The sequence below is a fragment of the Triticum aestivum genome, chromosome 5A (genome assembly GCF_018294505.1).
Source record: "Triticum aestivum cultivar Chinese Spring chromosome 5A, IWGSC CS RefSeq v2.1, whole genome shotgun sequence".
Lineage (NCBI taxonomy): Eukaryota > Viridiplantae > Streptophyta > Magnoliopsida > Poales > Poaceae > Triticum > Triticum aestivum.
Window position 1 is genome coordinate 705,038,723 of NC_057806.1, and position 17,679 is coordinate 705,056,401.

A 17,679-nucleotide genomic window follows, 5' to 3' on the forward strand; every position below is an offset into this window, starting at 1 on the left:
ATGCACGCACAAGAACTGCACTTTTTTTTCACAAACAAATCTCGCGGTATCCTTGGATCTGCACAACTTGGTACCACCACATGAGCAGCTTCAGCTGCCTTACTACGTGAGGCCTCCTTGTACACCATGCATGCAGCAGCCCCGTCCGTCTTCACGTCAAGCTGCTCCTCGGAACCCCCTTGCACTTGAGCAGCCATGCCTTGCCCTTGCCCTTTTTTCCTGAAAAAACGGCCACGCCTTGGCCTTTGCTGCGTCCGTACGCGCCCGTACAAACCAACCGCTGCCTGAGCCTACGCCTTGGACTAGAGGCCCACCTGGCGCTGTCTGCTCGGTCCGGATCGGCCAGAGCCACGCGCAAGCGCCCTTCAAAGTGCCGCCGTTCCGATTGAGACGCAAGACTCCTGCCGCTGCACGATTCCGCCTCCGCCGCTTGCACGCAGATTGCTTTTTCTGATCTCGCTGATACGCTTCCAAATCACATCGATCTTCTTGACTTTATCATAGATAAAACGATTTTTCTGCAACATCCCAGCTCATCACCTCTAGATCAATAACCCGCAGCCTCTCGAACCTTGCTCATGATACCACTTGTTAGAATAAATCCGAGGTGCTCCGTTGATCTATCGAGGACCAAGCAATCACACGAGGCACGACACCGAGATTTGTTAACGAGGTTCACCGATATGGCTACATCCCCGGGGCCTGACTACGCGCGCTCCTCCCCATGACACCGTCACAATACCGCACCCGGGCCGCCCAGGCGCCGGCACACGCCGGCGGCTCCCCCGCGTGCCCGTGCTATTATGTTGGCATAGGTTACATCGTGTGTCTACCCCCGCTATATAAGAGACGCCTAGGATACAAGTGTCCTACTAGGACACGACTCCATATCCTATCTAAACACAATACAACTACAAGTCCAACTGTAACCTATCTTGTACACTATATTCAACACAACTCCAACATAATATGTATGGCGACTGCAACTTCTTGGAAATTTACTGATATATGTTAGCATTAACAAAAATCCAATGGAAAAATATGGTGAGATTTAAAGAACAAACTTGCCAGATTAATATTGTCCTCCGAAGTACGAGGATTATATACTGAGATCAAAGAACAAACTTGCCAGATTAAATGAGCATAGCTTAGAAGACGAGTTAGCAATAAAAGCCATGAATTTACCTAGCACCATGTGCCTGGGCAACTCAGATCTCCTGTTCTTTGCAGATCAAGCAAAAATCAGGGGAAATCATAGTGCAAGGGGACATGTGATCCCGTGAATGATTAGTTTTTGGCTGGCAACTCTATACTATATGTATGAGAACAGCTCAATATAATACATGAGTGGTCAGTAATGAAGTGCATAGTCCAGTTGAGGTGATGAAGTCAACACGCAAAGGTGCGTGATCAGGGATGCGGAGCTAGTGGCGTCCCACAAAGCGCCGACAAAGTGATGAGCCAGTACAGATTAAACTAACGCCACTGGTACATACAATCCTGCTAGGACCGATTTCTCTAATTTTGAATATGTAGCGGGCTGGATGAATAACGATACTGCATACACATACTCCGTGATTCCAGTTCCATGCGTGTGCGTTTGTTGCCTATAAAAAGAGCACCGCCCTGCTCTCATATGGGCACCATTACCACACATTCTAAGTTCCCACTCGATCTTGCACCATCTTCCTACGTAGCCCAGCCACTCCTTGGAAAGTAGGATCAATGGCCGCATCCCCGCTTAAGATGGCGTCCTCATATATGCTGCGGGCAAGCCGGCGATGGCCTACGTCGACGGGAAACCCTTAGCTTGCCCTAGTGCAGGGACGGCATGCCGCACAGCATGCATACCTGCGTGCAACGCCTTTGCAGAGAAGATGTGCAGCGTGCTCTGCGCCCTTGCTCCAGGGGCGGGCCAGACCTGCGTGAACCAGTTGTTCACCCCTTGCCAGGTCGCCTGCAAGAACTTGTGCGAGCCCCTCCCGGGTCAGACTCGCTGACCAGACTGCTTACGGCGGCACTGGCGGCGCTGGGATATGACATTGCCGGCCATGCATGTTACTCCTACTTCCGAGCTTATTTACCATTGTGCAATGAACGGGATGTACCTATGTTCGCATGTAGCTCTTTAATGTTTTCTTTCCTTGCACGACAATTTCTGTCAAGCATCACTGGTCGACTATCCATGCATGGATCGATGATGATGGCACACCTATTGTCATGTTACAATATGTTTTACTACTGCTCCCAGTAAGGAGTGGCGTATCCCTCCGTTGCTACGGTTGAACAAGAACATGTAATGGCATTGGAAATAAGAAAAAATACAATCATTTCGCCAAATGAAGGTGTCAATACGTGGTTTACAAATGCTGGCAAATTGGGATGACCAAGACATAGCCAATTCTAGCTGGCCTCATTTCTTTTCAGCCTCAAACACCGACACTCTCACTCTCAGTTTCAGACAAACCAAGTCATATATCCATCAGAACGTCATTTTTCTGTGTAATGGCCAGGAGAACAGTAGTTGCAAACAAGCCTTCCTCCTCGCTGTATACATGTCTTTCTGTACCGCTCACTCCTGCCCATAATATAAGCAAAAATCCTACACTTACGGGTGAAAACTCACGGAGGGGACGTACGGGATTAGGTGTTCGCCCACCAAATCTCCCCCCTCTCTCTGTTTTCAGGATCCGGCTTGCCTGCTCCCTCTCCATGCTCCCATCCGTGCTCCCACTTCATCCTACGGTTGTTTTTTCCCCTTTTTCTTTTCTAATATAATCATCTCCCCCTCTGATTTTCAGGGGGGGGGGGGGGGGGCCTTATTTTCTTCCAATCAAATCAAGCCACGTATACTGGAGCACGGATGGGAGCATGGGAAGGGAGCAGGCAAGTCTCGTCCCTGTTTTCAACCGTGGGCCTCCTGATTTCCAATCAGCAGATGCCATGTCAGTCTGTAGGTACTAATCCGTGACATTGAGTCCGTAAGTGTAGCATCTCTGTAATATAAGATGCTATTACAACGAAAATTGCTTTTGGAAGCCGAGCTCCATGGAGACCTCCCTTTGCAATTTTCAAAATTCATATTTCTAAGTTTTAAAAAATTCTGAAAAAATACATATATACATGGAGGTATAACGCACATGTGTGTAAACTTTCAAGACGAAATACGTTGAAACGAGGGTTGTGCAAAAAACAAAAAACAAAATCTGAAGTTCATGAATTTCTGTTTTTTGTAGAGGTCGCATTCAAGGTATTTCATCCTGAATTTTTACACACATACATCCTTGTATGCTTGTACAGATTTTTTTTCAGATTTATTTGAAATTGAAAATTTTGAAACATGATTTTTTTTTTAAACATTTCGGCCTCCATGAAAGTCGAGCTCTAAAATGCGCTACTCATTACTACAACCAATATATGACTACATTGGTCGTAATAACATCTTATATAGTCCACTTGTTAAGGTATTCTTTGTGTAAAACATAAGCAAGAAGATGATTTTTGGCCGTTCCGCAAAAAAAAGAGGCTAATCCCTGGCAAACAGTCGCTTCCTCGATAGGCATTTGCGAACACATGGGATGGCATATTCACTGTTAGGGGTGGTGGCAGTTTTCAGAAAAAGCATGGCAGTTGTTTATTTTTAGTGCGATTTTCGTGAATAACTGTCATTCTTTGGATCTGGATCATGTGGCTCTGGGGCGTTCGCTGGGATTTCACTCCCAACGAACGTTCGCCAGATATCATTATAGAAGAAAAAAAAAAGGATGATTTCTGAATGGAAAGTTTTTCTTGCTCAAATTGGCCTACTCTTGCCGAGTTGTATCTTGTTTCAAAATTGTATTTATTCCAAGGGGCGTGCTAGGCATCGGCCGGCGGATCTTTTAAAAAGATCCGCCGCCTCGCGAGCCATCAAATCTGGTATACTCCCGCGTTAATGGTCATTCTTCATTTTTTCCACTTTTGCAACATAGATTCTGTTGCGGAAGTTTTTGCAACAGACGACATGTTGCAGAAAACATTTGTAACAAATGTTGTGTTACAATTTTTTTTTTGCAACAAAGATAATATTGTAGACTTTTTTCGCAACATAGATTATGTTGCAGAATTTTTTTTGTCCGCATCGTCGCACCGCCGTGTTGCCACTGCAACATTCCCCATGTTTCAGAAACATGGGTGAAGTTGCAAAAATCATAAAACATATGGTGGATGAGACTAATCCACATGTGGTTGGCTCTCAAGGCAGTGTTGCCACTGCAACATTCCCCATGTTTCAGAAACATGAAGGAAGTTACAAAAATCATAAGACATACGGTGGATGGGACTAATCCATATGTGATTGGCTCTCAAGACCATGTTGCCACTGCAACATTCCCCATGTTTCAGAAACATGAAGGATGTTGCAAAATCTTGGTAATAGATACGATAGGTGAGACTAATCCACATGTGATTGGCTTTCAAGGGCAATGGACGCGAGGCGTAGAATCTGTTCGTACACGTGGTCTGTTGGATCAAAAGTGATCCAACGGCTTCACACACGGCGGACGCGAGAGTGCCATCCGCCGGCTGAAAGGTAACGTTTCCCTTATTCCAAATAACACAATGTGCAAGTTCTTGGAGCCCGTGCTGATGCACTACATAATCGACCAAAGGGTCTACGAGCAGCAGAAGCCCAGAACCGATCCATCATCCATGGCGGCGACTTCAGCACTCTCGATCTTCCTGCTCTTGGTTGTGCTCGCCATGTCGACAAAAGGATCGTCTGCGACGGGTAGCAGCTGGTGCGTGTGCAAGTCAGAGCTGCCGGCGGCGGCGCTGCAGAGGACGCTGGACTACGCGTGTGGCCACGGCGGCGACTGCGCCCCGCTGCTCCCCGGCGGGCAGTGCCACACCGACACGGACACGGTGGCGACGCGCTGCTCCTACGCGGCCAACAGCTACTACCACAACGCCAAGGCCAAGGGCAATGGCCACGGCGGCGCCACCTGCGACTTCGGCGGCACCGCCACCCTCACCTCGACAGACCCGAGTACGTGCGGCCCTCTAGCCTGCTGCTTCGATCGCTAGCTCTGCCATCTTTATTTGATCTGAGGTGGATGTGCATGTATAATTCCATTGATGGTTACAAATTGTACCTTGATCTTGCAGGCTCCGGGACTTGCCGATACCCTGCAACAACTGCCCCTGCCTCTTCCCCGGCTGGTGCCCCCTGGGAGTTGTGGATGTTCCTCTTGGCGATCATCGCCATCTTCGTTTCTCTGTGCTGTTGTGTGGAGATGCACGAGCAACGGCGCAACACCTGCCGGCATTGAACCCTTCCGTAGGCTGCTTGTGCTTTGATACTCACCTGCCCGAGTATATACTAGAAGGGTTGGACGCGTTTTGCTGCCCCGTAGGTGTTATTGAGATTCTTAAAAAAGTTGCTAAATGCAATTCTTTAAGTTTGATCAAATTTATGAAGAAATATATCAAAATTTGTAATATCAAATTGGTGTTATTAGAATCATGAAATGAATTTCCATAATTTTTTGGCATAATATTGTGGATGTCGATATTTTTGGCTCTAAACTTTGTCAAAGTTAAAAGAAATTTGACTTTCCAAAGAATCAATATCCCATGTATTTTGAAACTGATGGAATATTCAGTTTGGCGGATTGGGGAGACGATAGGGTGTATTTTATGTTTATTTATAATTTGGTTATTTGGCGGGCGTTTTATGGTGTGATTCTGTGTGTTGGTAAATTTTTGTGTCAGTGGCTACATGTACTATATTGGTGCTATAGTGTCATCATATGATGGCGCTTCTTTTTTGTAGGTGGTAAGAGGGTGCACGGGGTTGATATGGTTTTTTAGCCGGTTGGTGTTGATTGATTTGAAAAAACGTTGGCCCGATAAAAATCGTAAACCAAATTTAAAATTGAATATCTCAATCGAATAAAAGAGCTTCAAAATTAAGAAATATGGTGAATTAAAATAATTAAATGAGAGAGCTCTTTGAGAAATTATTGAACCGATCAAAATCAATGACCAAGTTTTAAACTGGAGACCTTAATTAATTGTGAGGACTTAAAAATTGGGAAACATAGTGTATAGTATAAAACAATTGAATGAGAGCTTTGAGAAATTGTTGACTTGGTCAAAATCGGGTGACCCAATTTCAATTGGACATTTCAATTGATTGTAAGGCATTTTACTCCTAGGGAGCTTAGTGATATAGTAGATGTTTCTCGTGGGCTCACACTATTGGGTACTCGCTCTATAAACTAATATAAGACCGTTTATAAGATCACTAAATATATATTCCCTTTTCAAAGAAAAAATCCCTAAATATTTTTGTTGCCGGTTGACATTATTGAGTACTCCCTCTGTAAACTGATATAAGACCGCTCATATTAGTTTTACGGAGGGAGTACATGATTCTGGTTACTAACTCTATCCGGGTTTATAAGCAGGACGGATTTTAGGTGGTCAATTTCATGTATCTGTGTTTACAAGTTTATATTAGGTTGTCATTTAACGAGTGCAAAATCGGCATATGTCACAACAAATATATCACTGAATTCGTCGGCAAATAAAGTTTCCAAACATACGCTTTTTAAAGCACATTACACACATTCATAGTGGCATAATCTTTAGTTAAACTGACGATCTAAGTCCAACTACTACCTGATCTTTTTTCCATCTTTTTGCCTAAAAGAGCCAGTACATCATCGAGGGAATCTGCAAAACTAAATAGAACATACCATTGTGCAAAGTTTAGTGGAACAACAAAAGTTCAAGTTCAGGCTTTCAGCCTTTCAGTTTGTAGCTCTGCATAGATAGCTAGCTGTGTGCATCCAGCATTACTGACATGATATCTGTATATGTAACCAGAATATTTATGTATTCGCAACAGGTAGAAACAAACAAAATACAGGACACTTGATCACACGTTACGATCCTCACGTACAGATTACAGCAGAGATCGAACAACTTGTACGTTGGTGACTCTGGGCAGTTTGTGAGTGACAAGGCGACATCTGCCAAGTTGTGTATCGTACATTACCAAATGGACTATTATACACATGTCAGCACATCGATTCTCTTTTACGACCTCACTTTGGCGAGCCTTTCTCTTATCTTTTCTAGATCATCATCGTCGTCATCAACGGATTCCGCTACAGCAGTTCTCTGCACACGGTGAAAAGATTCTTGTGAGGCGTTTGCAATGTTCAAGAAAGCAATAAGCGTAAGCGGAGCGGAAGGCCACAGCTTAGAGCAATGGCCACTTAAGCGCAGCTTAATCAGGATTAAGCGTTTTTTGAAAATTGGCCAGAATTTGGCTGTTTTTGAATAATATGCACAAGAAAACAGGAAATATAGCACATAAGTAACTGAAAATCTGAAACAGCATATAAGGTTGAGGTTCAGTGGTTCACACAACACAACAAATAGCCAAATAACACATAAGGATAGGTTCAGTGGTTCACACAGCAAGCATAAATGCATAATATTGTCTTAGAGCATATGAGATAATGGCAGCTGCAGGCAAGCAGCAGCAGCAGCAGCAGCCAAACAACAGCCCCAGCCCCAGCCCAAGCAGTAGTTCAGATCCTAGTTCAGATCCACTCAGGGGACGAAGAGGAAGAATGCATGGAGCTGAGTTGGATGCAGAACAGGAGCAGCCGCCACTGGAGCTCTCTTCTCCCCCTGCCCCTCCTAACCCAGTAAACCCTAGCCGAACAGGCCAGTATTGGGCCAGGCCTTTATACCCCCCCCCCCCCCCCCCTTTTGACCTCCAGCCCGTGGCCCATTCCTCGCGTTTTAAAGACTTAAGCGCGCTCAGCGACCGCTTAGCCAGCACTCAGCGCTAAAGCGGCCGCTAAATCCCTCCTTTTTTCGCTTAACGCTAAAACTTCCACCTAGGGCAGAAGCACGCTTAAGCGGCACCTGAAAACGCTTTCTTGAAAATTGCAAAATGTGCAGGGAAGCATGGGTTGTATTGTATTACCTGTGCAGGTTCGCTTGTCGAAGGTTGTGTGACCTTCTCTTTTTGTTTGCGGACAGCGTCAGGAAGCTGAGACGCAGTCTCCCCGGCGATTGCAGAGAGGACCTTATCAACCTCCTCCTCGATCTCCTCCTCCATGCCCTCATCGTCCAGTGCTGAATCCATGGCATCATTTACCATCTCTTCCATCACGCCGGCCTGCATTACAGCAACCACTTAGCAAGAACCAGTGCCAGTACAAAACACAAGAGAGACCTTCAAACAAGGTCTTTTGATATATACCTTTGTCATCTCTTTGCTGAATTCCTGCATGGTAACAGCAATTTCTGGGGCCTTCATGAGGTTGTTGACAAGCTTCATCACTTCGGTGCTCTTAGACAAATGTCCTACTGTCCTGGTAGTAGCTATAAGATTACAAAGCACAGCGTGTCGTTAGTACAAACCTTCACTTCAGAATGAAACGAAAGAAGCTGATTCTACTTCTCCATAAGCTAAGCCATGCCATAATAACTTCTAGGCAAGCACCTAGGAGTGGTACAGGTTCGTTTCAGTTCAAGTCAAAGAATTTTTAGGCAATACCACTTGCAAGTATGCTGTCTGGTATTGTATTCACAAGCAAATAAGTATAACAACCAGCTAGGAACAAAATCTGCATATTAATGTGCACATTATTACCGTTCCTATATTTATAACTCCCCCCCCCCCCCCCCCCCCCCGGGCCCTACTCCTGATCCAAATAAACTTGAAGCCAATACAACAGAGGTTAATTTTGCACCTAGGTGTGGAATTTCAGCCACAACTATGAAGATCAACATAGTTGTTTAGAAAGGAAGCGCCTAGGTGTGGGATTTCAGCCACAAGTGAACAACACACTGTATTTGGATGCTATCTATACCAGTAAGTGGCACATGCTTTGCACAATAATGGCTTGCACATCCGACGATTCATATTGGCATTTTGTAAAGTATAAAACATGCATGATATATATGCAGCAACTGGTTGAAAGAATTGTGTATGCTTATACCCACTTTATTATGTATTATTTTCTTTCTGAGACTTCTACAATAGCTTTTTTTATAACGTTTCCGGTAGCTTTTTAGAACATCATTTACAAAAATACAGTGTGGAACCTGGGTCTAGACGCACACAAATTGAACAATATTTAAAAAAAATAGTCAAATATTTTTGAAACTTTTTGAAAACATAAATGGTCTAGCATAAGTCATGGTAAAAGTTTTACGACATAATGATTTACGACGTATTTCAAGCAAAATACAACATAATAAATACTATATAAATGTTCCTATTCACGGTTTTTGTAGCTGCACTTTTGTTTTTTCGCTCAGAATATGACATAGTTTATTTTCTCCCGAATCTTTAAACGTGGATATTATGCTAGCTAGGCTATGTTTGTCACACACAAAATTCACATTTTTTGCCTTTTTGTTATTTTTTTAATTTTCTTTAACATAATCTGGTGAAAAAGAACGCCCTTTCTGGACTCTGCGCCTGTCCTTCTAGGCGTCCCTCGAACTCTCATGTCTTCTCTCAGATCCGCCACACACCCACAGCTTCTTCAAATCTTCTCCACTACCGCCATCGTTCCTGATTTTGCATGTCACCTTGCGGCCGCTCAATGGATCAGACTGTGGGTTCCCAGGCCTACCAGTCAGTTGTCGCTGCTGTAGGCTGTAGCCACAGCTTCTCCAGCCTCCTCTAATCCACCATGGCTTTTGGCTAATGCCACGGCCTCGAATGCTTTCGTCAGAAGACCGGAACAAAATTACACCAGCTTTGGATGAAGCGCTTGGGAGAAAGGTGGGTGATGGCAAGGAGGCGAGGCCGTGAAGGCAGGAGATAGGGAACCTGGAAGGCGAGTTTGATGGATAGGGAGACAGGTGTGACTCACAGCCGTTGGATGCCAAAACCAACAGCTCACATTGTAAGGATTTGCCGGACCCTGTCCACTGGATGTGCAAATCTGATGGCCTAGATTCAAAGTTATTCCCATGCTATATAGTGTATAGATATAAATTAGTACAGAATGATACGAGGTAGACGGTGTTTGCTACCGACGATCTCGCCGAGGTGCACAGTTGTTTAGAAAGGAAGCAGATTTGGCCGAGCCAATTTTCAGTGTTTGCATAGCATCATGAACAGCAGCTGTAAATTACGTGTCACTACCATACTACTCCCTCCGTTCCAAAATAGATGACCTAACTTTGTACTAAAGTTGAGTCATCTATTTTGAAACGGAGGGAGTAGAATGCTAGCTGGAAAGATAAAAGGTAGGCGCTGCCCAATACCGACAATCGCACACTTGACTGAACCAGATTTTCAGAGTTTGTAATAGCAACATGAGCAGCAGCTGTAAATTGTTAAATGCTGCCAAACTAGAATGCTATACAGAATGATACGAGGCAGGCAGCGTCCATTACCGACGATCTCGCCGAGGTGCATGGAGATGGAGTTGAGCTGGGCCTTGTTCTCGTAGAGGCGGTTGACCGCCTTCCTCGACTGCACCAGCTCCTTGGCCAGCGCCTTGAGGAAGAAGCATCACCAGCAGAGGAAACAAAATCAGTAAATCCGCCGCACAGTCCAGCAGCCCAAATCGATCGACGGCGCAGAGTAGGATATGTACCTTGGCGGATCCCATGTCGCCGCGCTTGGCGGCGTCCCGGATGGCCTTCTCCACCTTCTTCTCCTCCTTCTGCACGTCTGCACCCCCAAACCCAAACCCAAACCAAAATCCACCATCAGTTGACCTTCTAGAGACCCAGCTTGGATCGAATCGGGGAGAGGGAGAGGGGAGGGGGGAGGGGGACCTCGGATCTGGCGCTCGATGTTGCGGCCCTCGTTGCGGAGGCGGCGCTGCCATTCGCGCAGCTGCTGCTGCGGCGTCGGCTTCGGCTTCAGGAGGCTCTTCACTGCCTCCATCGCCGCTCCGCTACGATCCGCGCGGCGGCGGCGGCGGCGGGTGGTGGTGCTCCGGTGGGGTCGATCGGAGGCGGAAGCAGTGGGGAAGGAGGAGTTGTTGCTGCTGCCGTGATTCGGCTGAGATTGGGGAAAGAGGCGCCTGGGCTGATGGGCCTAGCGGGAATAGGTCAAGTATCTTCTAAGCCGGGCTTCCAAGTATCTAAGGTAGGCCTCTCACTCTGTCAGTGATGACAAAGCCCACATTGTCCACGGTAAATTCCGCCCATCTAACAACTAACCAACAAGGCGTTAGTCAATCATTTGCCTAAAAAAAGGCTTTAGTGAATCATTACAACGCAAACTATTTACTGCAGATAGCTTTTAGAAAAACGTGACTTTTTTTAAAACAAATGTGAAGAAAATTTCAAAAGTTCACATATTTCAGAAAAATCTTGAATTAAAAAAAGTTCAACAATTTCACGAATTAGAAAATATTCAGCAATTTCAGAAAACTTTACAAACTTGAAATGTTTTTTATCAATTTTGAAAAGTTCATAGAAATTGAAAAAAGTTCATGAATGTTCAAAAAAAACTTGCACAAATTTGAAAAAGTTCATCGAATTTAAAAATATATTCTTGATTTGAAGAAAAAGTTCACGTATTTGCAAAACAAATTCATCAAACTAGCAAGAACAAAAGGAAAAGAAAAGAAGAAAAAGAAAAGGGAAAAGGTAAGAATATAAAAAGGAAAAAGTGGAACGTTACCGGATCCCGTTGATGGTCGGGTGGTGCATAGATTCAGAGGGTTACACTCACTCCATACCCGGATCTAATTCTCGGAAATAAAATTTTGTACCCCGATCTAAACAAAATACATTGTATCCTATTAAAACAATTGTGATTACAAATAGAAACTTTTAGACGACTATACCTTCTAGACAGGGACCTTAATTATATCAGCTAAATATACTCAAAGGATCACCTCCTCGGAAGATTTTTTCGACAAGGGGAATATATTAATATCACTAAGATACCAAAAATAAAAATTCAATTATCATGAGAAAATGAAGTCATGGTTGATCAGGGACAACTAAAAGCAGGGAAACAACCTTAAAGAAAACAAAAAGGTAACGGTGAAGTAGTTGCAATGAACATTGTTTTCCATATGACAAAAGTATGTTATTTTTCATCTCTTAGGTTTATCAAAAGTCCACATCTAGTTTGTCAAGATTTTACCTGACACATTTTGTCCCTCAACGTTTTTCTTTGGGTCACATTTTGTTCCTCAAGTTTCAAAACCGAATATGTTTATTCCAAAACAAGATTAGAGGGGAAAACTAGCCACGTGTCAGTGGTTTTCTCTCAAACTTGCCACGTCGGGGATCCGATTGTGGTGCGATGCACACACACTAGTCCAGGACACCATCAACAGGCGCGGCCGTGGGTCCGAGTGTGGTTCCCCTCTGTGACTTTCTTCCTCGCCGCCCTCCATCCGCGCGATGACCCGGGGACGAGCAAGAGCAGGGGAGGAGGTACTACACATGGTGCGAAACCTAGGTGGTCTTGTTGTGCGTTGCACACACACACGGGAGGGGGGCGGAGCTGCGGGGCAGCCAGAGTCGTGACAACGACAATGTCTGCATCAGGCGGCGCTCGGGTGGAGAGAAATAGGAGAAGAGAGAGGACTCGGCCCAAGGTGAAAAGGAAGCACTTGATCACGAGGAACACTATAAAGCAGACAAAAATGGAGCAGGAGCTTGGCTCCAAGGCCTTCGTCCTTGGTAGCGGGCTCGCTGAGGGACAACTTGCGGTTCGTTGTGCTCTAGGATGTGTGAGTACACTTGGACATCATTAAATGCCTTCGCAACACTGCAGGGAGCCGTCAGAGGCGGCACAAAGGATTGGGATCAACTACGACACCTAATCCCTCGCGTGGAGCTCGACTGGAGGCAGGGAAGATAGAGTCTGAGATGGCGGTTCATGGTGTCCTTATTCAATTCTTTCGGTAAAATGAAGATGGCGACGAGATGGAGCTCTAGGATAGGGTTTAGAGGCTTGGCAAGATGTGCATGACGAGCGGAGTGAACGGCGACATGAACCGAGGATCGATCTCTTCCTCGAAGTACATAGGGATATAGAGGATTAGACTCGGCAGCAGGAAGGCACGTCTCATGTGGGGAAGAGAGAAGGCGTGCGCAGCAAGCGAGCACTAGAGAGTCCGCGTGGCCGAGCTCCGGGCAGGCGTGTAAGCATGCTCCAAGCATCACTGGATGCTTGACAAAATGCCTACCATGAGCGAGAAGAAAGAAAGGTGGCACTGGAACAAACCTTGACCGCCATGTGGCAAAGTGGAATTCAAATTAGGGAGACGCCAGCCCCATTCTAGGTTTGGCCGACACCTGTCCAGTTTCGAGACTTGAGGGATGAAATGTCGCCCAAAATATCTTGAGGGACTAGATATAGACTTTGATAAATGAGTAGCCAAAAGTATGCTTTTCTCTTTTCACATATATGAAAAATCAAAGAGGGTGCCCTCTTGTTTAAAAAAGAAAAATAGTGAAGTAAGATAAGATAGGGGCCCTGAGATGGAAACAGGAAGGAAGGCAGTCGAACCAATGAATTAGATTGAAAACAAAAAATGCAAAAGAAGAAGAAGAAGAAGAAGAAGAAGAAGAAGAAGACACAAGTTTAGTTGCAGCTTGTGCGAAATATGATGAGACACTGATGCATGATCAGGTAGATGTACGAAGCGAACGCAACATCGATCTCACATATAAATATTTTCACATGCTGCATTCCTTTAGCGAATCGACACCATAGCCATGACCACTCCGTAGCACACAAACGGTGCGCCAAGGGATTCACTTATCACTCAACACTAGTAGAAAAATGGTCAAATGTGAAGCATATTAGTGTCGGTTTGAATTTGAGACGACACTAATGTGACCATTAGTGCCGGTTCCAACGGCTAGGCGGGCGGACATCATTAGTACCAGTTCGTGGGCAACCTTTAGTACCGGTTCATGCCACGAACCGGTACTAATGAGGCCAGTGCGGCTGTGGTTAGGCTGGGGCCCTCACGAAGACCTTTAGTACCGGTTCATGGCATGAACCGGTACTAGAGTTTCTTATTAAGCTGATTTTTAGTCCCACCTCGCCAAGGGAGAGGCAGTATGAGCGGTTTATAAGCCGTGAGTGCAGAAACAATAACAAAGAGACGCAATGCTCACCTGCACGTTGATTAGCTTCAAGCCTTTCGGAATAGCATAGATTGCACTGAGCTATGTGCAGTGCAGTCTACACTATTCCGAAAGGCTTGAAGCAAATTAACCAGCATTGCACCTCTTTTTTATTTTAATAACTTATTTGGACTCCGGACTTCTTGTGTGTTCAGTATGCAGCATTCAAAGCGACGTCATCAATTTTCAACATGTTCTGACATCATTTACTGTTTTTCAGTCATTTACCTAATTGTTTAGAGAGCTAAATGACCGTGAAATTGAAAATCACTATAAAATGAACTATGAAAATGTTGAAACTTGGCATGGTATCATCATTTCACCCGCATAGCATGTGCGAAAGAGTAGAGAGGGTCACGGCAAAAACTGGACGCACTTCGTGTATAAACTGGACAATCTCTTTCGAAGTATCAGGGTTTCGGACGAGAACTCATCTGTTACATGGGCACTTCAATGTTTTTTAAAATTATTTGAACTCCGGACTTCTTATGGGTTTAGTATGCAGCATTCAAAGCGATGTTATCAATTTTCAATATGTTCTAACATCATTTGCTGTTTTTCAGTCATTTACCTAATTGTTTAGAGAGCTAAATGACCGTGAAATTGAAAATCACTACAAAATGAACTATGAAAATGTTGAAACTTGGCATGGTATAATCATTTCACCCGCATAGCATGTGCGAAAGAGTAGAGAGAGTCACAGCAAAAATTGGACGCACTTCGTGTACAAACTGGACAATCTTTTTCGGAGTATCAGGGTTTCGGGCGAGAACTCATCTGTTACAATGGCACTTCATTTTTTTAAACTTATTATAACTCCAGACTTCTTTTGCGTTCAGTATGCAGCATTGAAAGCCACGCCATCAATTTTCAACGATCAACTTGGCATGGTATATAAAAATAAATGAATATAAGAAAATAAATAAAGCAGAAAAGAAAAAAAGCAGAAAAGAAAAAATAGCAGAAAAGAAAAAACTATAGCAGAAAAGAAAAAAACTATATAAAAAACTACTCAAAAATAAATAGAAGAAAATAAATATAGCAGAAAAGAAAAGACTACTCAAAAATAAATAGAAGAAAAAATAAAGCAGAAAAGAAAATATATATATATATATATATATATATAAATTTGAGGCGCTGCCCTGTGGGCCTGCTAGACCACGGGCGTGCAATTTTAGGCCCACAAGTCCCAGCAAACTCACAGGACAGCGCGCCGTAGTTAGGCCCAGAAGCCTGCTTTATAGAGGAGTTCGAAAGGGCAGCTGCGGCTGGGTTTATAAACCAGTGCGGCTGCCCTTCGCCCGGCGAAGTGGGACTAAACTTTGTGCACCGCGGGTGGCAGCGCACAACCTTTAGTACCGGTTGGTGGCTCCAACCGGTACTAAAGGGTGGTCTTTAGTACTGGTTGGTGGCTCCAACCGGTACTAAAGGTTGCTCTTCCTGCTTCTTGGCCTGGCCAAAGTTGGCCTTTAGTACCGGTTGGTGGCTCCAACCGGTACTAAAGGCCCATCCTATATAAGAAAACACTTCAAAAAATTCAGTTTCTCATCTGCTTCTTCTCCTGTGTCCCGTCGCCCGCCGCCCCCGTCGCTGCCCCCTTCGACGCCTCCGTCGCCACCCCTCGTCGACGCCCCCGTCACCGCCCCGTCCCCGTCCCCGTCCCCGTCGTCGCCGCCCCGGCCGTCCCCGTCCCCGTCGACGCGCCCCGCCCCGTCGTCCCGTCGTCCCCGCCCAGCCCGTCCCCGTCCCCGTTGTCGCCGCCCCGTCCCCATCCCCGTCATCGCCATCCCCGTCGTCACCATCCCCGTCGGCGCCGCCCGTCGCCGTCCCCGTCGCCTCGCCTCGCCGGTGAGATCCTGCCCCGGCTGCCATGTCCACACACACACACACACATTGTTTTTTAGTTTTTTAGTTATAAATTTTAGTTATAGAAAATTTTATGTTTTTTATTTATAGAAATGTTAGAATTTTTTCTGTTTTTAGTTATAGAAATATTAGAAATGTCAGTTATATAGAAATGTCAGTTATATATAAATGTTTTTTTATATAAATGAATTACCTAGATAAGAATGTTAGAATGTTAATGTTAGATGAATTAGATAGAGAAGTTAAATATTAATGTCAATTGTTAGATGAATTAGCTAGATATTAATTAATTAGGCATATGAGATTATTTGAACTAGTTGAATTAATATAACTAGTTTATTTTTAGTAAATGCTTAGTTGAACTAGCTAGTTGAATTAGTACTAGTTTATTTTTAGTAAGAAAATTTAGGTATATGAGATTTGATGATCTAATTAAAATATTACTATATATAGCTACTTTATATATTTTAGTACGAAAATTAATAGAACTAGTTTATTTTTAGTAATTTGTTAGTTGAATTAGTTGAATTAATAGAACTAGTTATTTTTAGTAAGAAAATTTGGGTATATGAGATTTGATGATCTAATCAAAATATTACTATATAGAACTACCTACTTTATTTTAGTAAGAAATTAATAGAACTAGTTTATTTTTAGTAAATGCTTAGTTGAATTAATAGAACTAGTTTATTTAGTTGATTTAATAGAACTAGTAAGTGTTTAATGTTTCACCTATATATGAACATATGTTAGATATTAATGTCAAATGTTAGATGAATTAGATATAAATTATATCTTAGATATATATTTAATTTAGCTACTTTATTTAGGTATATTTTTCGTAAGTGCTTAGTTGAATTAGTTCAATTAATTAGTTAAACTAGTTGAATTAACAGAATTAGTTGAATTAATAGAACTAATAAATGTTTAAAGTTTCACCTATGAATATGGAAATGTCGTCTGACGACGAACACGATTTCATTATGTGCGAATACTGCGAAGATCAGCGCGGCCTGTGCGGCAGAAATTTTCTAATTAACGATAGACGCTTCAGCATCAAACTGGCACTACTAGAAAAACAGCTATAGATGAAATGGACACTAATGGCGCACCACGTGTGTGGTGCGCCATTAGAATATAGCAATGGTGCACCACATACAGGTACGCCATTAGTAACATATTACTAATGGCGCACCTGGTGTGCGGTGCGCCATTAGAAGTTTTGAAAAAAAAACAAAATTTGTTACTAATGGCGCACCGTGGGTGTGGTGCGCCATTACTAGTTGACATAGTAATAGCGCACCACACCCACAGTGCGCCATTAGAAGTTTTGAAAAAAAAATTAAAAAAATAAAAAAGAATTTGTTAGTAATGGCGCACCAGTGGACAGTGCGCCATTACTAGTTTTTAACTAGTAACGGCGCACTGTCCACTGGTGCGCCATTACTAAGTTTTTTCAAAAAAATTTCAAAAAAATTTCAAAATTTTTTATATTTTTTTTCAAAACTAGTAATGGCGCACCGTGGGGTGGTGCGCCATTACTAGTTTGCCCGGCTTCCACCGAATGCACCCCCCCTATGGACCGCCTTTTCAGTTTTTTTTTTAAAAAATGAAAAAAATGTCAAAAAAATAAAAGAAAATAAGTTTGCCATGTGATATGTGGTCTAGTTATTG

The 17,679-nt window shown here is 43.7% G+C and overlaps 2 protein-coding genes across 2 annotated transcripts; one reads left to right on the top strand and one right to left on the bottom strand.

The window, feature by feature from the left end:
• Positions 1 to 4,680: 4,680 nt before the first annotated feature.
• LOC123101848 (PLASMODESMATA CALLOSE-BINDING PROTEIN 3-like) lies at positions 4,681 to 5,309 on the top strand. Its single transcript, XM_044523115.1, has 2 exons — positions 4,681 to 5,026; positions 5,146 to 5,309. Exons 1-2 carry the CDS (start codon positions 4,690 to 4,692, stop codon positions 5,307 to 5,309), a joined length of 501 nt encoding a protein of 166 aa, XP_044379050.1. The 5' UTR covers positions 4,681 to 4,689.
• A 1,448-nt stretch (positions 5,310 to 6,757) lies between these two features.
• LOC123106162 (vacuolar protein sorting-associated protein 24 homolog 1) lies at positions 6,758 to 11,076 on the bottom strand. The gene is made up of 6 exons (XM_044528385.1): positions 10,810 to 11,076; positions 10,626 to 10,702; positions 10,423 to 10,525; positions 8,267 to 8,388; positions 7,988 to 8,182; positions 6,758 to 7,167 (listed from the first exon to the last, which is right to left on the bottom strand). Exons 1-6 carry the CDS (start codon positions 10,919 to 10,921, stop codon positions 7,084 to 7,086), a joined length of 693 nt encoding a protein of 230 aa, XP_044384320.1. The 5' UTR covers positions 10,922 to 11,076; the 3' UTR covers positions 6,758 to 7,083.
• Positions 11,077 to 17,679: the final 6,603 nt, after the last annotated feature.

Bases quoted from the DNA above. Each gene is read 5' to 3' on its own strand.
- LOC123101848 (XM_044523115.1), top strand. From the start codon at position 4,690: ATGGCGGCGACTTCAGCACTCTCGATCTTCCTGCTCTTGGTTGTGCTC. The intron at 5,027-5,145 runs GTACGTGCGGCC...TTGATCTTGCAG, and splicing joins CCTCACCTCGACAGACCCGA to GCTCCGGGACTTGCCGATAC.
- LOC123106162 (XM_044528385.1), bottom strand. From the start codon at position 10,921: ATGGAGGCAGTGAAGAGCCTCCTGAAGCCGAAGCCGACGCCGCAGCAG. The intron at 10,526-10,625 runs GTACATATCCTA...TTCTTCCTCAAG, and splicing joins GCGACATGGGATCCGCCAAG to GCGCTGGCCAAGGAGCTGGT. The intron at 8,389-10,422 runs GTAATGGACGCT...GTAATCTTATAG, and splicing joins GCACCTCGGCGAGATCGTCG to CTACTACCAGGACAGTAGGA.